The sequence below is a fragment of the Nakaseomyces glabratus genome, chromosome K (assembly GCF_010111755.1).
Source record: "Nakaseomyces glabratus chromosome K, complete sequence".
Classification (NCBI taxonomy): Eukaryota; Fungi; Ascomycota; class Saccharomycetes; order Saccharomycetales; family Saccharomycetaceae; genus Nakaseomyces; species Nakaseomyces glabratus.
Genome location: NC_088961.1, coordinates 1,246,723 through 1,269,785, shown reverse-complemented (window position 1 = coordinate 1,269,785; position 23,063 = coordinate 1,246,723). Strand labels below are relative to the sequence as shown.

The window sequence follows — 23,063 nt, the reverse complement described above, 5'->3', positions numbered from 1 at the left end:
ATATTAGCATGCATAGTTTGATATTATGTTGGGTAAAAAAATTGTCATTTGTCATAAAGTCGTCACATTATTATTTTACAATCAAATTTGCCAATAGTAAGATAATAATGAGAATTGATAATCCTATCGAGATAGTGCCCTCAAAATGGCGATTTTTGTCTATAAACTCGACTTTATCAGTGAGTGCTTCTATTTTCTTGGTCAATAATTTAATCGTAACCTCTAATTCGTTATCTTCTTCTATTTCGGCAATGGCATAAGGATCAAAATTATCAGAGATTTCTGAAACTTCTGTATTCTCGAATATATGCTTCTGTGCTAAGGGTATTAGTAACTCAATAGCATCAGTTTGTCCAGTTTTGCAACCAGATTCTATAATCCCTTTTATCCAACTGCTTCCTGACCAGTCAATCCAGTATGATATTCTCAAGTTGCAGGTTCTTTCTGATTGCCAGGTAAACAGAAACCTAGTCTTAGTTGAGAAATTACCACCACTTGGGACTTTGGGAGTTTTTGTAGTTGTTATCATATCTATGTAATTACGAGGTTCATAGGCTTTTATCACATCTTCAGCATAGCATATAGTTGATTTAGGACCAACTGGAAACCCCAAAGGTTTTACGTATGAGTACTTGCGCATTTTTTCCCCCAAATCATTAGTTTGGTCAAACTTACTGATATTAGATACCTCTGTAGCCTTTTGAGCACTCAAATATTCAGATAAGAATTCGGCTTTTGGATCATTGAACATAATCTGGAAGGCTAATCCAGGTGGGGCATCGAGATTTACCTCAGCAAGAAATGTTTCGTATTCTAGGTCATGATTAGTTGCCTTCGCTTCATTTGTTATTAGGTAGGGTCCATAGTAGCTAATTCGAGACGCCCTTTCATTTAGTTTAAAAAATACTTCATCGATATTGTCGATTTTCCGAACATAATCTGACATTGATACAGAGGAACTAGATCCTGAAGAGGTGTTCAATGAAGGTGGTATTGACTTCTCCTTCTCACTAACAACAGCTAATTTTTCATCAATAGATTGATTATCTTCTACTTCATCATTCTTTGCTAAGAGAGTTCTTGACCATATTTCTTTAATTAAGTCAAACGCATGGTCACGGGAAACAAAACCGTTGAATTGTGTTTTCCCTTGCTCGGTTTCAATTGAGATGGCATTGGGGAATATTCCTACTGAAGAAGTCTTGTCTATATAAGTGATTTCTCGGAAAGAGATTAATACCTTAGATACCCAACCTAAGATCTTCGAGTTAAAGCAGAGGTATGACTCAGACACGTAAAGTGTGCCTTGGTAAATAAACTCGCGGCTAAGGGTACAGTTGAATTCATCAAGTAGCCTGTCCTCTTTCGGGATTGACGTAAAAATGTTATGGAAATCTACATTTCTACCATAGGATGCGTAATGAAAATGTGTTCCTTCATATTTATCCTTATCATACAGATTCGGATCATAATCAAACTCCCCTTTTTCTTTGGTGTGATCAACCTTTTGTAAAGGCGAAGAAACAGATGGTGATTGTGGCACATTTGAATTAGATTTTATGGATTTCTTCCTCGTATGTGATGGATTTCTTCTATGTGAGATGATATTTGGGGAGTTAGGATTGGAACTTCCTCTTGATTGATTACTGTTGTCTTTATTTGCTGACCCAGAAGACAATGAAAAAGCTTGAAGCATGTTATTCATAAACATTGAAGGTGATGTATTTTCTTCCTTGAGTGCATCATTATCAGTCTCATTTGTAGCAGAGTCAAGAGTCTTAACTTCTGAGTTGGAGATCACATCATCGGTATAATTCTTATCTATAGCATCCCATTCGGATCCAATCTTGGCATTATTGCTATCTAAGGAAGTATCAATTGGCTCTAAAATTTCTCTTTGTATGTCTTTTGAGGCGATCTGATCACTAAAATCTCTTTCATTGGGTAGTAGTTTAGACTCTTTTAAATTCTTATTCATGTTCATATCTTCATCATCTGACATTGAAGAGGTTCTGCGTTGTTCTGAAGTTTTATTATTACTTTGATTAGGTACAAATGGTGGTTCTAGTATCTTACTATCCTTTTCTATTCCAAGTCCTAAAGTATCCGGCATAGCTTCTGGTTCACTGTTATTTGCAGACAAATTGCCCGAACTGCCACCAACAGGCTCCCAGTCATTTAACTCTGAATCTGACATAATAATGTTCTTTAAGCTATTCAAAGAAACCTAGTATTATCTAGACTTGGTATCTTCTAATCAAAAAAAAAATATCTCATCAATCGTAAGCCACCCTTTTTCAACTCGTATAGCAAAAGTGTAGGCCTAAGGAAATAGAAGTGCTGTTATGTAGGACGTCTTATCAATAACGTATAGTTGAAAAACTATTTAAATATGCATATTTCTGATAATAGATACTGAAATATTTTATGAGTTTATCGATGATCTATATTGCTGGCAAAAGTGTCAAAAAGGTTCAGTGAGCTTCTATTCCCCTAAAATCATCACTCAAAAATCAATGTACGAATTAGATAATGATCATCTGTTCGTAGTTGCGTTTGCCTTTAATTTGCCTTCAAACCGTTTATCTTTTGAGCGCTATGGATTGTACAATTACTGTAAAGCTATATTGTTAACCTTTTACATATAATAAAAACTTAGGCATTGTAGCTTCCTTAAAGTAACTCTTCAGTTACAATAGGCTTTTCCTTCCAAATCACGGAATTTATGTTTTGGTGCTATATTTTGTAGTGATTGTTCTTAGATATTAATTTGCAGCCCCAAAGACAAAAGTTGCTGCCATGGTATTCACTATACTGTTGTCAAAAGAAAATTTAGAAAAGACTCACCTGCTTTACAAGACCGCACTTCCAAACACTACAGTTTATTCATTAACCTCATTTATAGCCCATATTGCTTCTATTTACCACATAATACCTGTTTTGGGGGTGATGAACGTTGGTATAATCCCCAGAATTACCTTCCAGTCACTGGCTACGTATACTTATCCCATCACTTTTGACATTTCTTGTTCTTTATTTCCTGCCAAAATAAACTTAACTTCCGGGAATTATTGAGATTCACTGCATCTTTTGTGCCTTAACTGATGATCATCTTAGTCTCTGGTGAATTCGCCTCTCGTATTACTCTGGGGTGCCCCATAAACCCTGCCAGCAAAATTGACTATAGCACCCAATTTTTCTCTTTGTGTGAATCTAACTGTATTCATTTTTATTTTTAAATCATACATTAAAACTCAAAGAATTATTTAATAATATTGCTCTCAATTTTGGTGCACTAAATAAATCACAGATTGTCGTGATACTGAGAATCCAATATTTATATCGAGACTACTTTAGAAAATATCAGGTTTCTTTAGAACATATTCCTGTCAAAAAGTCGACTACGCTGAAAAATATTCCTGTTGCCTTATTTGAATGAGGAATCGAGATAGTATGCTTTTTTCAGCACTCTTGTTCTGGTTATTTGGATGCTTGGCATCTGCCAAGACCCATACATTTCATTTTACCGTGGACTGGGTCGATGTGAAGCTCGATAACGGTGCACACAAAAAAATGATTGGGTTTAATGGGCAGTGGCCAATGCCCGATATTCACGTAATGAAAGGCGATAGAGTTGAGTTATACCTCACTAATGGCTTCAAGGATGGCATGCAGACTTCATTGCATTTCCATGGGTTATCCCACAACACAAGTTACGGTAACGAGATCCAAAGAGATGGACCCTCTATGGTCACACAGTGTCCAATAGTCTCTGGTCAAACCTACTTATATAACTTCACAGTGGCTGACCAGGTAGGTACTTATTGGTATCATGCTCATGAGGGTTCTCAATATGGTGATGGCTTTAGAGCAGCGTTTGTGATACATGATGACGACTTCCCATATGAATTTGACGAAGAAATGACTCTATCTGTCGCTGATCTTTATTACAAGCCTTATTATGAGATAAAGGACACGTTTCTATCTCGCTATAATCCTACAGGTGCGGAACCTATTCCTCAGATGCTGTTGTTCAATAACTCTGCCAGTGGAAGGCTATATTTTGAACCAGGCAAAACCTATTTGTTAAGAATTATCAATATGGGGCTGTTTGTTTCACAATACTTGTCAATAGAGGATCATGAAATGACTATAGTAGAGGTAGATGGTGTGTACACCAAAAAGAATGTCACCAGTATGCTATATATTGCCACAGGCCAAAGAATGAGCGTTCTGATAAAAGCAAAAACACAAAACCCAAAGAGAAATTATGCTTTTATGCAACTTTTGGATGAGACAATGCTAGATGTTATAGATCCTGATCTCCAACTGAATGTCACAAATCAGCTTATTTACGACAAATCAAAGCCTGATGCCAAAGAGTATTTTTTTGATAGCTTGGAACAGGCAACAAATGAATTTTATTTAGAGCCTTATGAAGATATTGATATTTTCGAGTCTTATGACAAACAAATCACTTTTGATGTAAGGATGAAAAATCTAGGAGATGGTGTCAAGTATGCATTCTTCAATAACATTACTTATGTTTCTCCAAAAATCCCCACATTAACTACAGCACTGACATCCGGAAAATTGGCGACTGATCCCAGAATCTATGGTGACAATATAAATGTTGTTGTGCTAGAACAAAATGAAATAGTTGAAATTGTGTTAAATAACTATGACACTGGTAAACATCCATTCCATATTCATGGTCATAACTTCCAAATAGTTCAAAAATCTCCCGGTTTCCATCTTGATGAGACCTTTGATGAAAGTGAGCAAGACCAAAAAACTGTCAGGTACAATGAGTCGGCACCTCTTATGGATTTTCCTAAACATCCTATCATGAGGGATACACTTGTATTGGAGCCTAATGGACATGCAGTTCTACGTTTTAGGGCTGACAATCCCGGTGTATGGATCTTCCACTGTCATGTAGACTGGCATTTAGAACAGGGTCTAGCTGCTGTGTTTGTTGAATCACCTTTAATCTTACAAGAACGTGAAACACTAAGTCAAAATTATAAAGATGTGTGTTCTGCTGCGGGCATGGTAAATGTTGGAAATGCTGCAGGAAAAAGTGAAGATTGGTTGGACATGAGTGGATTGCCAAGACAGCCAAAGCCATTGCCCGATGGCTTCACTGCTAAAGGGTATTTTGCCTTTATCATTTGCACTCTAGTTGGGCTGTGGGGTTTATACAGCATTTCTAATTATGGATTTTCTGAAGTTATTCCAGATGATAAGGCTGTATTTGATTCATTGAAAAGTGTTTTGGATTCTAATGGCATCTCATACAGTCTAGAAGAACATTGATGACAAGGACTGTATATAATTTTACGATTAGAAATTTTTCTATATCTTGCATATATAATTTCATAATATTAACTGCATATTCCGAATAGGTTACTTTTTTAATAGTCAGATAATTTTTGTGTCCAAAATTTGACAGTCATAAAATGAATGATTACTATAACAATAGAATAAAACACGCACTTGGGACATGATTTTTATAGAGTTGATGTTTGATGAATATTTAGTTTATCATTTATTCTGACTTAATTTGTGAGTTTAAGAAATTAAAAAATCATAGATCTCACAAGAATGCATAAAGTCGATAGCATACCTAAACTCACTGCATTTGTGTTTTTAGTTGGTTATTTAATGGGGATGGACCTCAGTTCTCTGGGTGTTTTTTTGAATGGAGATGAATTTTTGTCCTATTTTGGGACGCCGACACCAATTGAACAAGGACTCTTAATGGGCGCAAACCCATTGGGTGGCCTAATAGGAAGTATATTTTATGTTAGTCTTGCAAAAAATTGCGCAAGATTATATTCATTTAGACTTTCTACTATTATTTGGCTAATTGGTTGCTTTATTGGAATTTTTGTGCTTGAAATTTGGATGATCGCAGTTGCTAGGTTTTTGAAAGGTATAACAATTGGAATGCTTTCCATTCACATTACTAACTATATAAACGAGGTGTTTCCTAGTAATATTAGAGGGAGAACATTGGCATTTGTCCAAGTGGGATACACTTTTTCAATATTTTCTATGCATTATTATTGTGTTGGATTAAATACATTTAAGAGCCATTATGCATTCAGACTTGCTTGGGGATTAGAATTCATTCCAGCAGTAGCAGTAATAATTGCAACATTTTGGATCCCAGAATCACCTGTTTACCTCCTAAGAAATACAATCCCCCAAATATCTCAAAAAGTCGATGTCATGAAAGTCAAGCATGACTCAGACAGTGAGAATGATCCCGCTGATATCTCAGATAATATTGATGATATATTCGAATTCGAGTGCACAAGCCGTATATTATGTATCAGAGAGATTCTGAAGCTAAAAACGAGAAACAGATTATTAATGGGAACAATATTGCAAGTATTGGTACAATTTACTGGCATTAATGTTATTCTGTATTACATCACCTATATCTGTGAGATGGCAGGATTGAAAGAGGAAACAAAACTCTTGGTGTCTGCAGTACCTTATTTCATTAATGCAGTACTGAGCTGCTTTCCGTTATTATATTTAGATGTAGTACCAAGAAAACTCATGACTGTTATAGGTTCTGCGCTATTATCAACAATAATGATTGCAATCGCAATATTAATGTCAACAACAGGACATGAGATAGAGCCTATTAAGGGAAATAAATCACTAATATGGATAGTGCCAAAAGTTCCAGGGCTGTTTATTTTATGCTTATGCTTTCTTTTTGTAGGTATATATGCCTTGAGCATTGCCTGCGTTCCTTGGATTTACACTTGTGAGTTGTTGCCTGTCAGTGCCAGGGCAAAAGGTTTGCCGATATGCATGGCTATAGGCTGGCTGATGAATTTTTGTATTACTATGACCGGACCATTACTGATGCAATATTTAAAATGGGGTGTATATTTATTATTTGGGTCAATAACTCTATTGCTGGCTTTTTCAGTTCTGCTATTGTTCCCAGAAACTATGATAGAAAAGGACCGCAATTCCATTAAAAACTGCCATAATGAGGACTATAGTATAGAAGACATCAAAACAACAGTTTCATAGTTTATAATACCTTGTAAGACCTTATAAGCTATAAACAATATTTAGTATATCACATCAAATAAACACAGTAATTATTATATAAGATCAAAAGCATTTTGTTGTTCAAGGTTTATGTATTTACACGCTCTACTTCAAAAACATAAATACGACACTATTTACAAAATTTTACAACCCATTTTTCTTTAATTCATTTAATAAATTCAAAAGTCATAATTTTTTTATCTATTAGATTATTAGCACATTCGTTTAATAAACAAATGTAATAATTAATATAAAGAAAAGTAATAAAATAAAACATAAAAGGCTATTAATTAATAGAATATAAAAATACACCAAGAGGCTAGATTTATACTCTACTGAAAGGAAAAGAAAACAATAGAATTTTTTATTAAAATCATTGAAGTTAATACAAAATTATCAAAGGCTATAATATTAGAAACATGTTCCTTCGAAGTAACATTGCACAACTTCCTGATAATTCTTTCAAATCCAATACTGTTTCCCTTATGATCGAACCCGCATTCCGTAGTTCTAAGCAGCTTAGAAACACTTGTGGTGAACAATGGATGGACCACTTTCGTCGTATTCTTGCTTGGAGATCCACATTTGTTGGAAAGTGGTCAAAGAAGCTAGAATAGAACCACCGATCCAGACAGAGTACTTTCTCTCTGGTGGAGCAATGATCTTGACCTTCATAGAAGATGGAGCCAAAGCGGTAATTTCCTTTTGCATTCTTTCAGCAATACCTGGGAACATGGTGGTACCACCGGACATGACGATGTTACCGTACAATTCCTTACGAACATCAACATCACACTTCATGATGGAGTTGTAAGTAGTTTGGTCAATACCAGCAGATTCTAGACCTAGAACAGATGGGTGGAACAAAGCTTCTGGAGCTCTGAATCTTTCGTTACCGATGGTGATGACTTGACCATCTGGCAATTCGTAGGACTTTTCAATGGAGGAAGATTGAGCAGCGGTTTGCATTTCTTGTTCGAAGTCCAAAGCGACGTAACATAGCTTTTCCTTGATGTCACGAACAATTTCTCTTTCAGCAGTGGTGGAGAAAGAGTAACCACGTTCACTCAAGATCTTCATCAAGTAGTCAGTCAAGTCTCTACCAGCAAGGTCGATTCTCAAAATAGCGTGTGGCAAAGAGAAACCGGCGTAAATTGGAACAACGTGGGTAACACCGTCACCAGAGTCCAAAACAATACCGGTGGTTCTACCACTGGAGTATAGAGACAAGACAGCTTGAATGGAAACGTAGAAGGCTGGAACGTTGAAGGTTTCGAACATGATTTGAGTCATCTTTTCTCTGTTAGACTTTGGGTTCATTGGAGCCTCGGTCAACAAGACTGGGTGTTCTTCTGGGGCGACTCTCAATTCGTTGTAGAAAGTGTGATGCCAGATCTTTTCCATGTCATCCCAGTTGGTAACGATACCGTGTTCGATTGGGTAACGCAAAGTCAAAATACCTCTCTTGGATTGAGCTTCGTCACCGACGTAAGAGTCCTTTTGACCCATACCGACCATGATACCTTGGTGTCTTGGTCTACCGACGATGGAAGGGAAGACGGCTCTTGGAGCATCGTCACCGGCGAAACCGGCCTTACACATACCGGAACCGTTGTCAATAACTAAAGCAGCAACTTCTGTACATATACTGGTTTTTAAAAAAAAACCACTTCTTTATCCCTGAACTATAATCATTTGGTCTTCTTTACTTTGGTCTTCTCCTAATGTTGATCTTACCTTCTGCTGGGGGAAGACTTTCATTTACCTAATTGCAATGTGTGAACACCATTACCGGGCAATAACTGATGGAAGTGGACTACATATGTTGTAGAGGTAGATCCTATTTTGTAGCCATGGCTTTCGATTTCTCACCTAAAACAAAAGCATCTCAATAAGTAGAGAAACGCAAAGCCCTAGGCCATAGTAGCATCTGTGCAGGTAGTTGTGCCTGTTCATCAACCGTTGCCACTTTTACATTATATGTATGATCCCAATGCCCACCACTCCTAACTCATAATCGCCGTCACCCTTAGAAACCCACGCACGCGCCTATCATGATTTTCCCAAAAAAAAAATTGTCGCTTCGCACAGGGTGAAAAAAAAATGTACGTGCCATAGGCTAATGTGGCAAAGGGGGAAACGATAGAGAGGTGAGAGGATAGTCTCAGCAATTGATCCTGTGAAAATGGTTATGAAAGCAATTGAGTATCGCAGCGGTTATTCACACACGCAGGGACAGATAAGAAAAGGAGATCAAAAGAAAAACCGTAGAAAAAACCAAAATGAAGTTCAATGCAGTAGAAAGTAGTTTAAAATTTTAAAATAGAAATTGTTAGTATTAATGCAATTGAATGAAATAGCGAGAGTCATCTCTAGAGTATTTGACTAGATTATGGCCATACTCTAGTCAACACTGGGTAACTCCTTGTTGTGTGTAGAAGAAATTGTTTATCAGCGACCACACGCCCTATATTATAGGAGTTATAGTCTTGTCTATCCATAGTAGTCGAACATACCAGAATCCATTGTTATATATTTGTTGTTTTGATTGTTGTTTGTGTTGGTACCAATGGGTGAAAGAAAGAGTATATTGAGAATAATATAACAAGCCCAAAAAATCAACTAAAAAAGTGTTATATATCAATTAAACTTGTCTCTTGGGAAAGAAATTTACTTAAATACAAAGAAACAAGAAAAACAACCAAAAAAGCATTTTTGCCTGGGAAGTCTCACAAGAGACACGGAACACCCTCCTCTCTTTTCTTCGAGCAGAATCCGGCAGAGGATCAGAACCCGTCACCAAAAAAAAGGACGATCGCTATGGGATTTTACTATTGGGATTTCACTATGGGGGGGGGGGGGAGGAGAGGGCCAGGGCTTCTCAGTTAGCAGTTGGAAGTTTGCAATCGCTTTTCAACTGCTACTGCTACTGCTACTGCTAGTGCGACTGCGACTGGTTGTGAACGTTTGTGAGCTGTTTCTTGCTGCGGGCCTTCTTATAGAAGTGGGAAAGTTCATGGGAAGGTAGCTGGGATTCCTACACTTCTGCGGTGTATTGACTGGGGCTTGTGCTTTTGTGAGATTACCCAACCCAAAAGGAGGCTAAAATCCAGTTCTTGCTTTGTACGGCTCCTTTACTTGCTTTTCCTCAAAGATGTGGTCCTCCATCCCCTTGCTAGTGTACATCGCTGCGTACGTGTATATGTGGGCCTATCTCTTCGAAGGAGGACGGTGGGTTCAAGGGGGACGTGGATGGGGACACTCTGATTGCTTGCTGTTACTATCAAAAAAAGAATATTTGACGCGCTGGCAAGTTGATTTCACCGTAGGAGAGAAGCAGGAGAGGGAAATGAGAGTACTGTTCATGTGATGCTGTCGAAGATGATAACTTTGCTATACCACTATGTGGGTGGCCTTGTATGTGGCCGGATTGCTGCCAGGATCGTTATCTCTCACGTAAGCGTTTGCGTGGAAGTGTGAATATATTAAGGCAGTTAACAAAACATCGATATACATCACATTGATTTTTATATGAAGTGGACTATAGTCGCTGTACTGTTTTTGACTAACAATTTTTTGTCTTGACAATATTACTATATATGGATATAAGCATTAGATAATAGAATAATATATTGGTGTTGGGAAATATAAGGAAAAAAAAAAAGATATAGTATTATATTAAAAAGGTAAAAAACACACAAATTGAGGCCCCCTGGAAAATCAGAAGACCAGTTTATGGAATTGCAACAACAAATGTTAATAGGCACAACCAAACAATGAGAGAAAAAAAACAACACATCATGCATTGCAAATGTACGCCATTCATTGCTACCAGTTCAGGTAATCGAATAGCATTGTTGTTTATTGGTAATGATCTAGTTGATATTTGATAAAAAACAAAAATGGCGCAATTACCTATTGTATATCTCTGTTCTTTATTTTCTTTTACCAAAGTGTTTTAACTTTTGCATTTCATAGCATATTACTTAACAACAGCTACTACCAGATTGTGTCAAACTTTGACCCTTCAAGTTCACGTTGCCTTTGTCGTTCTTCTTTTGTTGTGATTCGTTCATGTTTTGTTGTGTCATGCTCTCCTTGATTTGTCTAGCCATGGTCAAGAAAGCTTCTTCGACATTGGTAGAGTCCAAGGCACTGGTCTCCAAGAAAGGCATCTTATTAGCCTCAGCGAACTCCTTGGCAACATCATATTCAACCACACGCTTATCAGCCAGATCACATTTGTTACCGACCAATAGTTTTAGCACGGTAGATGTGGCGTAACGGTCAATTTCTTGCAACCACATCTTAACACCGTTGAATGACTCCTGATCTGTGACATCATATACAATAATGATACCATGGGAACCACGGTAGTATGATGATGTGATAGTTCTGAAACGTTCTTGTCCCGCAGTGTCCCATATTTGTAACTTCACGGTCTTACCATCCAACTCGACAGTCTTAATCTTGAAATCCACACCAATGGTAGAGATGTAGTCATTTGTGTAAGTGTCATCTGAAAACCTCAGTAGCAAACAGGATTTACCGACACCGGAATTACCTATCAGTAGCAATTTAAACAAGTAGTCGTATTCGCTGTTCATTATGTCTAGTTATTATTGTACTTACCGGTTCTGAAAACAAATGGGATAGTTGTTTTGTTCTTTCTGCTCTTTTGTTATTTGAACCTATAGGTTAAATCGAAAATGAGGAGGCAACGATTATATGTGTAGTCTTTTTTCTTGTTGTGTATTAGTGGCCAGATATAATCCTTGTATAATACCAACTGAGTCTATTTCAAAGTAATAAATATCGCTCTTTTCCAGTACACTGTTGTTTTTGCTAGGTAATCTTAAATGATCTCTCCTTTTCAAATTTTTTTTAGTGTTTTTCCTTTTTGCGTTAGAGAAATGCTTATAGAAAGTTTAAAATGAAAAACGCTCGAGCAGTATAGTAAGAATTATATTTAAAATATATACTAAAAAGTCAATAATAAACCGTATAATACAAAAGAGAAGGTTACACAGACCCAGAAAAGGGCATTATGATAATTGATGAAATAACAAATGAGATGGAATATGAGAACTCTAACTCACCTTACACTAACCCAGCTTTGACGGAAAAAAATCGAAAATGGCTTTCCCAAAGGATGGCAATACAGTGATTTTTGTGAGGAAAGCCAAAAACCCATATATAATTGACCCAAAGTGAAAGAGGCGAATTTCAATGAGCAGAAAATACTCTTAGAAGTGCAACTTATGTCCTTGGACCCCAGCTGACAGAAGGAAAAGAGGGAAAGAGGGAAAGAAAAGCTGAGAGAGATGGATCGGCATGGGGGGACAGCAAATAGTTCTGAACGAAGACACTGCTATGCGTTTTCTGTATGTGGGAAACGAGAAGATCAACGTGCAAAGCAAACCCTTGGATGACCACTCTTCGTAGTTAAGTATAGTTTTGTAAGTGTTGTTATCATCAACTACGCACATATACAAGTACACTTCCCAACTGCAAGACACTACCCTCAAGATGTGTTCCTGGCTCGCTTTACCCGGATACATGGGAGGCGATACACAGAAAAGCTGCTTTTTTTTGTGTATATCACGCGACTGCTGTAAAAAATGATGAGATGTGCTTAGAAGCAAAGGGAGAGAGATGTGCGGTTCTGTCTAACCCAAAAACGGGGACACAAAGAAAACAGCGCACAACGAACCGCCTGATACCTCACTGTCTCGACAAAAAGGGCCCCATTTACCCAAAAGAAGTATTACCTGTTTGGGTAAATATGTAAACAAACGAATAAAGGGCAAATCATAGATCCATTGATCTCTCTCTCTCTCTCTCTTTCTTTCTTCGTATGGACTCCATGTCTCTATGCGCTCTATTCCTACATGTGGACTTGTGGAGGATATTGCTGTGGGTGAAATTCATATAGAACATAGTGAATTTGCGACTAAGCACTTTTGATCCACCATATCTCCAGGTCTTGGCGGGAAGAATGACACGTAACTGTAGCAAGTATATTGCAATAGATATTCTAGATACAACAACACCTACTTACAGCAATAGCGACGTCTTCCAGGTTTTGTAGATATACTACGTCTTTCGACTAATGCATACCCCTCCTCTATATAGCATCTGTTGTGACCAGTTTAACTGTGGATCATTGGTGGGGATATACTATCTCTTCCAAGAACCAGATCTACAAAACTCAAATACACCCGCTCGCTGGCCAAATGGCTGGATGAGAACACCAAAGTATCAATTGGCTCTATCTATAGATACCAATATGCGGTAAGTGGTATTTTTAGGTCCGGGTAAAATCTCATTCTGGCAACCCATCTTTACCAAGAAAACACCGTAGCAAGGCAGCACATTTGCACTAGCAAGAGAGATCACACACAGAAGATTTTTTTCTTACTTTTCGAGTTTTCTCAAACAAAACAAAACAAGTTGTGTTAGCGGGATCGAGCGTTGGCGATACCCTCTGTGTGTAACGCCTGGGGTGCTCAAACAATAACACCCCGCCGATGTCGCCTACATCACCCTTTGGATATACCTTACGCATTGTAGTTGTAGTTGAAGCTTATCTATTCTTTGTAATAACAAATCTTCTGTACATTTATTAATTGAAATTTTTTTTTCTTTGGCGTTGCCATAAATAACAACGGGAATTCAAAAACCAGAAAAAACAATAAGCAAAGCTAAACAAAAAGGCTACATAACTGCAAATACCCTAGCTTCAAGATTATCAGCTAGCTACATACTATTTCACATATCAGACAAGTCAGTTTTTGTTTCACTTTAAAAGAGAACTGTTTTAGTTGTTGATACTTTTTTTTTGCCATTGAATAGTCTAACTTAAACAAGGAGCAACATACAATGAGAGAGATTATCCATATATCTACTGGTCAGTGTGGTAACCAGATTGGTGCCGCATTTTGGGAAACTATCTGTGGTGAACATGGCCTGGACTATAACGGTAACTACCATGGAACTGAGGAAATCCAAAGATCGCGTCTAGGCGTTTACTTCAACGAGGCCTCTAGTGGTAAGTGGGTCCCAAGATCTATCAATGTCGATTTGGAACCAGGTACTATCGATGCCGTGCGTACTTCTAACATTGGTAACTTGTTTAGACCTGACAACTACATCTTCGGCCAATCCTCTGCTGGTAACGTTTGGGCTAAAGGTCACTACACAGAAGGTGCCGAATTGGTTGACTCGGTGATGGACGTCATTAGACGTGAAGCCGAAGGTTGTGACTCTTTGCAAGGTTTCCAGATCACACACTCCTTGGGTGGTGGTACCGGTTCAGGTATGGGTACCTTACTGATATCTAGAATCAGAGAAGAATTTCCTGATAGAATGATGGCAACATTCTCAGTCTTGCCATCTCCAAAGACTTCTGACACTGTTGTCGAACCATATAACGCCACTCTGTCTGTTCACCAATTAGTCGAGTACTCAGATGAAACTTTCTGTATCGATAACGAGGCTCTATACGAAATTTGCCAAACAACTTTGAAGTTGAATCAACCATCTTACAATGACCTAAATAATCTTGTGTCAAGTGTTATGTCTGGTGTTACCACCTCTCTACGTTACCCAGGTCAATTGAACTCCGATCTGAGGAAACTGGCCGTCAACTTGGTTCCTTTCCCAAGACTGCATTTCTTCATGGTTGGCTATGCACCACTAACAGCCATTGGCTCCCAGTCCTTTAGATCATTGACTGTGCCTGAGCTAACCCAACAAATGTTCGACTCAAAGAATATGATGGCTGCTGCTGACCCAAGAAATGGTAGATATCTAACCGTGGCAGCTTTCTTCAGAGGTAAAGTTTCTGTCAAGGAGGTCGAAGATGAGATGCACAAGGTTCAAACTAAGAACTCTTCATATTTTGTCGAGTGGATTCCAAACAATGTACAAACCGCTGTTTGTTCTGTTCCTCCAAAAGATTTGGACATGTCTGCCACATTTATTGGTAACTCTACCTCTATCCAAGAACTATTTAAAAGAGTTGGTAACCAATTCAATGCCATGTTTAACAGAAAGGCGTTTTTACACTGGTATACTAGCGAGGGTATGGATGAAATGGAATTCACAGAGGCTCAAGCTAATATGACCGACTTAGTAAATGAATATCAACAATACCAAGAAGCTACTGTGGAGGAAGAAATAGAGGAAGGTGCTGAGTACATAACGGAAGAACAGCCAATGCCTGAAACTTTTGATTAATTAAAAAAATAATTCCAAAATATGACAACTATTTTTCATTTCTACCACATCTTTTTTTATATCTACAGTCACAGTGACCTAAATTCCTTTAACATCTTTTCAATTTAATATCATGTTTTTCTAGCTATATGATGCCCAACCTGTAAGAAATGATTCCATAGTGCTAATAATGTTGAATAGGACATTATTATAACTAAATCTATATTATGGAACAAATATTTGTCTGCCTACACCAAATCGTGAATTAAAATAGAACTATACTAATAGCGTCAAGCTCCTGCTTGATTAAGTGCTTTTTGACATTTGAATTCCTGACCCTAATACCTTTCTTGCGATTATAAAAAGATAATCGCAGACACAAAACACTACCGATGAGTTCTTATATTCTACAAGTCTATAACAACATTTCTTTCAGCGTCTGAAACTAAAAGCATGTTTTTTCATGTCAAAGGAAAGCCACAAACTATCGTGCATTATACCTTGGCTAATTACCGATTTTGTACCTTGCAACATATTCTAAATGGTAGCTACTACACTTATTTTCTAATCACCGTTTGAAAAGTTATAAAATCAACTACCATACCTCATCTTTTTTCGCCTACTATTCTCAATCCCAATTTTGGTATGAATAATTAAAAACCTTTTCTTTATGTATTATCTTTCCTATTATTTTTCTTTTCCGATTTTCATATGTTTTACCAACATATCTCTAAGATTTATTTTTTTAATTATTTTTTATATCTTTTTATAATATATAGTAATTGAAACCAGGTAACTTTACAAAGCTAGCTCTAAAATAGGGTACGCATAAAATTTCTATAATGTAAATGAACATCCTTTATCTACACGCTTATCATTCTCTATATACAATGCATAAAAATAATATTCCTCCATGCTGGTACTCTAACGATGTGATTACTAGTGTGGGTAACAAGAAAGTACGACTATCGATTTTGCGGGGGAGGAGGCATAGTGCCAAGCGAGAACCCGGGCAAGACGCAAAAATAAGACTAAATTTTCGCCTTGCTAACACAGAACACTAGTGTACCTTTCAAAGGTTTCGTGAATAAAGCAGAGAACAAATGCTGAAAAAGCCCACCAGGTAACTTTGACTTTATTTTTCAGGTGTCCTCACCACCATCAGAGTCCTGTCCGATACATTGAAATACCAGTTTTACACTACTACACAGAAGGACTTCGACAGTAAGAAGTTCGAAAGGATTATCTTTTGCTCTCTTCTATTATGTCAAAAAAAAAAAAAAAAAAAATGGAATCACAGTCCCGTTTTTCTTCATATGCTGAAGAAAGCACCGAAGAAATAACTTTCTGCAAGCTGATCCTGAGAGTAACTAGAAAGGTGAAAAAAAACTTCCCAACCTTCAAATTAGTAGAATAATCAACTTAGTCTTATTCGTTCTCTTATTAATATTGTACTTTGTATTGATATGCATTTCGAGATAGTAATCTATTTCAAATATCAGTTAAATCGATAGGACGAAGGATAGCATTTTGGCAACGTGAAAGTCAATAGGTGGTTCATACATTGCTGTCAATCCAAGTCACTTTAATATATCAATAATATTGTTCTGACTTCTTGGAAAGTTTAGGAACCATCACACCTGTGAATAAAACAGAACACTGATAAACTTAAAAATTGGTTAGTACTGTTCACTATTCTTTCCTTTCCTCTTTACTATATTTTATTCCTGTGAATTTTCTTTCTGTAAATATTGAACTGAAAACATAACTATTCTTCTAAAGATCACAAAATCTAAGAAATCTAAGAAAAAAGACCATACGATACAGAACTTATTACAATTTTACTTCAGGTTACTATAACAGCATTCATTACTTCATAAGGCAATATCAAAATCAATCATGTTAAGACAAAACGTCCAGAAGCTTAACAAAAAATACATCGTTGCAAATACAATAAGAACTATTTCCTCAAAAGGATCTAAATTACTTAAGCCAACGATAGAATCCTCCCTAACAGATATTGAAAGAGCCTCTTCTACTTCCTATAGCATTTTAGGAGGCTCTCAGAATAACATTCCTAGATTCGATACAGGTGCTAACTTTTTGTCATCTGTATTTGAAAAGTCAAAGCAAACCACCATAGAAGCAAACTTCCAAACATTTAACAAGTCTCATGCCGCAGCGAATCTGTCTATGTCACAAGCTCGTGATGTAATGCAACTATGGTCATTACTGGAAGCTTGTTTAAAATCTGATTACTTCGACAGAGCTTTTTCTATATTAGAGTCGCTTTATCAAATAAAATCTCACAGATCAAGCTTTATTGATGACTACAATATGTATTTGTTGGCATTTGTTAGACACCAGGGTGGTTCCATGGACTGTTACCGCATGAGCGATAAAGTTTTGAAAGATATAAGAGATGTCTTCCCAAATATTATGTTTAACGATAGAACAGTGGCTATCCTAATGCATCATGCACTTTCCAACGTACGTACACCTCAGGAACACGTAACGACTATTAATCAGATACAAAACTATTTTAAGATGAAAGTAGGCAACAGGAGAAATGTACTTTCAAATATCGATGTCTTGACAGTGGAAAACTTTAAAAGCCTGCTTTTAGAATATAAATTAATTAATGAAGATGAAGTCCCTGATCTACTGAAACCTCTTGTGATGGGTAACACAATAACAGAAAAAACAATTGAAAGTAATCCAAGTGTCCAAGCAATGGAATTTAAGGAAGGTCAAAGTACAGAGAACCCTAATAATAAGATTATAGAACAAACTGAAATCAAAACTGATGAAGTTGCTAAAGACTCTATTGTGGAGAAGGATGCTGACGAACTCCTAGCGGTAGACACCATAGGAATGAGAACTGTAAGACATGCTCTGATGGGACTTTCATTGACGGAAGAACAAAAGAAGAAACTTTCAGAGCTAGATAATTCAGTAAGCAAAAACATCATGAATATCGATGAAAGCAAATCAGTGGATTTTTTTGAAATATACAAGACCTTGGAGAACGCAGAAGATCAACAAAAATTTGATGATTTATTAAACACATTCAACTTCAAAAGGCAAGAAATGCTAGAAAGGAGAGCCACGGAGGCTGCGAAAGAAAGATGGAAGTTTGAGTTTGAGGAGGCAAAGGCAAGAGGGGACATTTCTATAGAGAAGTCATTGAATAGTAGACTATGGGAATGGTATAGTGCTATGCTGCCTTTAGTAAAGAAAGAAGCCAAAAAATGCATTGAGGAACTTAATAATTCCAAGTCTTCTTCAAGAAAATTATCAAGTAGATCAGAGTATGCACCATATTTTACTTTGGTTAACCCTGAAAAAATGTGTGTGATAACTATCCTTGAATTATTGAAACTAAATTCTACAGGCGGTGTCATTGACGGTATGAGAACTGCCAGGGCGGTTATTTCTGTTTCCAAAGCTATTGAACTCGAATTCAGATCTGAGCAACTTCTGAACAGTGAAAATCAAACATTCAAGGATATAAATAAAAAATCACATGAGTTCAAAAGGTACGTCCAATCAGCTAAGCGAACCTTCAGATCTATGGAAATTGAAAAATCCCGAATCATATGGCCTCAAACTGTAAGAGCAAAGATAGGTTCTACACTTATTTCTTTCTTAATACATGTCGCAAAGGTCAGTGTTGAAGGTACAGACCCTGTAACTAAAGAAAAAGTGTATGGTGACGCACCTGCTTTTGCACACACGTATGTATACCACAATGGTTCTAAACTTGGCATAATCAAAATCCACAAAGCCTTAATCAATAGACTAAATGGTGAAAGATTATTAGCATCAGTACAACCCCAACTTCTACCAATGCTTGTAAAACCTCGCCCATGGAAGGGTTGGAAATCAGGGGGATATCTATACACACAATCAATTTTAGTGAGATCGCGTGACTCTCCAGAACAACTAGCATATCTACAAGCAGTCTCAGATTCCGGCGCAATTGATAAAATTTATGATGGTTTAAACGTGCTGGGTGAAACTGCTTGGACTGTGAATCGCAAGGTCTTTGATGTTGTCTCTAAGGTATGGAATGAGGGTACTAACTTTCTAGAAATCCCTGGTATTCAAGATGAACTAAAGCTATTACCTCCTCCTCCACGTAGTTCAGACCCAACCGTTATCAGAGAATGGAAACTAAAGAACAAGGAGCTGGCAAATAAGTACTCATCAGATAAGTCTGTGCGGTGTGATTTGAATTACAAGCTTGAAATAGCCAGAGCATTTTTAGGCGAAAAATTTTATTTCCCTCATAACTTGGATTTTAGAGGACGTGCATATCCACTATCTCCCCATTTCAACCATCTAGGGAATGATTTAAGTAGAAGCTTATTGATATTTTGGAAAGGCAAAAGACTTGGTCCTGATGGATTGAACTGGCTGAAGGTTCACCTATCTAACTTGTTTGGTGTTGATAAAGTGCCACTTGAGGATAGAGTTAAATTTACTGAATGTCATATAGAGGATATAAAGGATTCTGCAGAAAATCCTTTAAATGGTAAGGGCTGGTGGAAGACCGCTGATAAGCCATGGCAAGCTCTTGCTACTTGTATGGAATTGAACGAGGCATTGAAACTAGATAATCCAGAAGATTATATTTCTCATCAACCGGTTCACCAGGATGGTACTTGCAATGGGTTACAACACTACTCGGCTTTAGGAGGTGATGTAGAAGGTGCTACTCAAGTAAATCTAGTACCCTCTGAGAAACCTCAAGATGTGTATTCTTTTGTTGCAAAACTAGTAGAGGCTCGGCTTGAGAAAGCAGCTGCAAAAGGAGATGAAAAAGCACTAATCTTGAAAGGTAAAGTTAGTAGAAAAGTTGTTAAACAAACTGTGATGACTAATGTATATGGTGTCACTTATGTTGGAGCTACCTTTCAAATTGCCAAACAACTTACCGCTATTTTTGATGACAGAGCATATTCATTAGAGCTTTCAAAATACCTTGCTAAACATGTTTTTGCTGCGGTGAGGGAACTGTTTGAAGGAGCTCACTTAATTCAAGATTGGCTAGGAGAATGTGCTAAGAGGATATCGAAGTCTATCAGATTAGATGTTGATGAAAAGTCATTCAAGAACGGTGATAAACCTGACTACATGTCATCTATTATCTGGACTACTCCTTTAGGTCTGCCAATTGTACAACCATATAGAGATGCAGGCAAAAAGCAAGTTATCACCAACCTACAGTCAGTCTTTATCAGCGACCCTTTTGCTATTAACCCTATAAATTCTAGAAGACAAAAAGCGGGCTTTCCACCAAATTTTATCCATTCATTAGATGCATCACATATGCTACTCTCTGCTGCTGGCTGTAGAGATAATGGCTTAGATTTTGCATCTGTTCATGATTCATACTGGACTCACGCCTCAGATGTTGATAAAATGAATGTAGTAATCCGTGATAAGTTCATTGAGTTACACGAGGTAGATTTAATTCAAAGACTAAAAGAAGAGTTCGATGAACGTTATAAAAACTACCTAAGGATACTGAAAATAAAAAAGAATACACCCCTTGCTAAACAAATTTTGGCATTTAAGGCTAGGCTAAGCAAGACTTTAGGAAGAAATGCTACTCTTGCAGATGAAATATATTTAGAAAAGAGAAGGGTAGAACTAATAAATTCAAGTGATCCTGCTGAAGTTCAAGAAGGTAAGAATATTGAAACCACTATCACAATTCTTCAAAATTCGGGCGAGAACTTGAGCGAGTATGAATGTTCCGGCTCTGAAGTACAATCTCTGACTGTAATCTCACCATTAATACTGCCAGATATTCCTCCAAAGGGTAATTTTGATGTCGAAGTTCTAAGAAATAGCAAATACTTCTTTTCTTAGTGATATAATAACGACTATGCAATAAGATAAGTATATAAATGGAATAAACATGTAAATATTGTTCACGACTATTAATAGAAAATATTCACTATTTGAAATATTTATTATTCAAAAACATCGGTTGGTTAACCAGATTTAGTATGCAAGGTATATATATATATTCTTGATCTAGCTTATTATTGAATACGTAACATCATAGGGTTTGGGTATCTGAATCAGTTTTATTTTCTTGAGATAGATACAATTTGAGTGTTATTAGGCCATTCCATTAAATGAGTACTTGACATGCTATACAATAAGATTTCAAGCATATATAATTTTACCCTGTTTTTCGAAATTCTCTATCAGTGGCATCAATGGATACATTTCTCTTCTATCTATTATTTTGAATTCCTTCACAAAACTGATGAAATGGGCGAAGAAAGAGTTCCAATGTGCTTCTAACGATAAATGAACTATCTTATCGAAATGATGGTGATAAATATGACCAAATATCCTGAACATCTGAATCATTATCCTTTGAACATCTTTAAAGAAATTTGGAGAAAATGGGACTCCATTTTTAGTTGGGAATAAAGACTTATCATTAACTTTATTGTTTATCCAAGTCAGTGCTAAGTCAATATACTGGCCAGCAGGTAAAGAAACCTGTCTATTATTAGCATCCAACCAAAGGTAATCCGTGTGGGGACCTGCATTCATCGTTGGATATGCATCAGCTGTCACATATTCTGCTATGACACCATAGAAGTGGTTTAGGTTTGTGAAAAACTCAAAAACGTTTAATGCAATCCATTCTCCAAGATCCACATATTTCGGAAGTTGTACAATAGTTTTAAAAGACCCTTTCACTAATGCTGTTTTGACAAAAGGCTCACTTAAAAACATGACTTGTTGTGAGCTCGACCTTTCAGGGGAGTTTGATCTTCTCTGTGAGAGGCTTTGGGTATCATTAGTAGCTGTTCCGGAATGCGATAATTGTGCTCTTTCTTGCAAAATTTGATTATTATTATTGTGAGAGAGTCTAGATGGTGATTGTGTTCGAGTTGGAGACTGATTTTTTCTCAAGGAGAGCTTTGAGCTGCTGCTGGGTTGGTTGGAATATATTGACTGAGCTTGTGTATTACTAGAGTTCATTATCTGGTTATGTGAAGAGCCCAGTACAGAAGCATTTGTAGATGTGTTGGGTGTTCCAGCATTTGAAGATGGGCCTAGATTGCTCGCACCATTCTTATTCTTCTTGGAGTTCCTTCCAAACGCTTTAAAGTTAAAGAAAGACATAGTTATTTTAGTCTTGATCCTCTTTTTATAGTGGGCTTGTCAGATAGTTTTTTTAGTGATTTTGACTAAGAAACAGTAAAAATTCAGCTAATTATGGACAGGATTATAGGCCAAAGCTAAGGTATTACCAGAATCTGAAAACAGCAGATGGTCAATAAAAAAAGAAATCCCGTGGCTTTTAGATTTGTTGATCTTGTCTGTACAATAGTAGCTCCAGTCAAAATGAATAAATAGGACAGTTCGCAGGACAAAAGGCACAACTGTTTTGGTTGTTGTTGGTGTTATGAGTTAAGGAGTAATAGTATATGATTCCTAGTCCATATAAATAGAGTAATTCAGTTGCTCATGATCCTATTTAAACGTAGATCAAATAAATATTTCTTAGTTGTGTGTGGGATTTCAATGCGCATTTTGCCAAAAAAAAAAAATAACAAAAACTTAACAAACTGCAACTACGATGATGTCTTATGATATGCTATGAAGTATGAGGAAAATTACTGAATCGTTGTCATTGACTGTTGTTAATATAAAGATGCGTAGAATTGAGCTCATTAGTAGTCTGTACTTAGAACATGCTACTGTATAGTGTATGTAAAGGT

The 23,063-nt window shown here is 36.9% G+C and overlaps 8 protein-coding genes across 8 annotated transcripts; 4 read left to right on the top strand and 4 right to left on the bottom strand.

Annotated features, from left to right (window-relative positions):
- Positions 1-70: 70 nt before the first annotated feature.
- Positions 71-2,197, bottom strand: LAM5 (Lam5p; the record flags this gene model as incomplete). Its single annotated transcript, XM_448771.1, has 1 exon — positions 71-2,197. One exon carries the CDS (start codon positions 2,195-2,197, stop codon positions 71-73), a length of 2,127 nt encoding a protein of 708 aa, XP_448771.1.
- Positions 2,198-3,453: 1,256 nt separating this feature from the next.
- On the top strand, positions 3,454-5,319 carry FET5 (ferroxidase FET5; the record flags this gene model as incomplete). Its single annotated transcript, XM_448770.1, has 1 exon — positions 3,454-5,319. The coding sequence occupies one exon, from the start codon at positions 3,454-3,456 to the stop codon at positions 5,317-5,319; it is 1,866 nt and encodes a 621-aa protein (XP_448770.1).
- A 288-nt stretch (positions 5,320-5,607) lies between these two features.
- GVI51_K12551 (uncharacterized protein) lies at positions 5,608-7,062 on the top strand (the record flags this gene model as incomplete). The annotated part of the gene is made up of 1 exon (XM_448769.1): positions 5,608-7,062. The coding sequence occupies one exon, from the start codon at positions 5,608-5,610 to the stop codon at positions 7,060-7,062; it is 1,455 nt and encodes a 484-aa protein (XP_448769.1).
- Positions 7,063-7,602: 540 nt separating this feature from the next.
- ACT1 (actin) lies at positions 7,603-9,609 on the bottom strand (the record flags this gene model as incomplete). The annotated part of the gene is made up of 2 exons (XM_448768.2): positions 7,603-8,720; positions 9,600-9,609. 2 exons carry the CDS (start codon positions 9,607-9,609, stop codon positions 7,603-7,605), a joined length of 1,128 nt encoding a protein of 375 aa, XP_448768.2.
- Positions 9,610-11,069: 1,460 nt separating this feature from the next.
- On the bottom strand, positions 11,070-11,690 carry YPT1 (Rab family GTPase YPT1; the record flags this gene model as incomplete). The annotated part of the gene is made up of 1 exon (XM_448767.1): positions 11,070-11,690. One exon carries the CDS (start codon positions 11,688-11,690, stop codon positions 11,070-11,072), a length of 621 nt encoding a protein of 206 aa, XP_448767.1.
- Positions 11,691-13,965: 2,275 nt separating this feature from the next.
- Positions 13,966-15,324, top strand: TUB2 (beta-tubulin; the record flags this gene model as incomplete). Its single annotated transcript, XM_448766.1, has 1 exon — positions 13,966-15,324. The coding sequence occupies one exon, from the start codon at positions 13,966-13,968 to the stop codon at positions 15,322-15,324; it is 1,359 nt and encodes a 452-aa protein (XP_448766.1).
- A 1,878-nt stretch (positions 15,325-17,202) lies between these two features.
- RPO41 (DNA-directed RNA polymerase) lies at positions 17,203-21,183 on the top strand (the record flags this gene model as incomplete). The annotated part of the gene is made up of 1 exon (XM_448765.1): positions 17,203-21,183. The coding sequence occupies one exon, from the start codon at positions 17,203-17,205 to the stop codon at positions 21,181-21,183; it is 3,981 nt and encodes a 1,326-aa protein (XP_448765.1).
- A 303-nt stretch (positions 21,184-21,486) lies between these two features.
- On the bottom strand, positions 21,487-22,464 carry MOB2 (Mob2p; the record flags this gene model as incomplete). The annotated part of the gene is made up of 1 exon (XM_448764.1): positions 21,487-22,464. One exon carries the CDS (start codon positions 22,462-22,464, stop codon positions 21,487-21,489), a length of 978 nt encoding a protein of 325 aa, XP_448764.1.
- Positions 22,465-23,063: the final 599 nt, after the last annotated feature.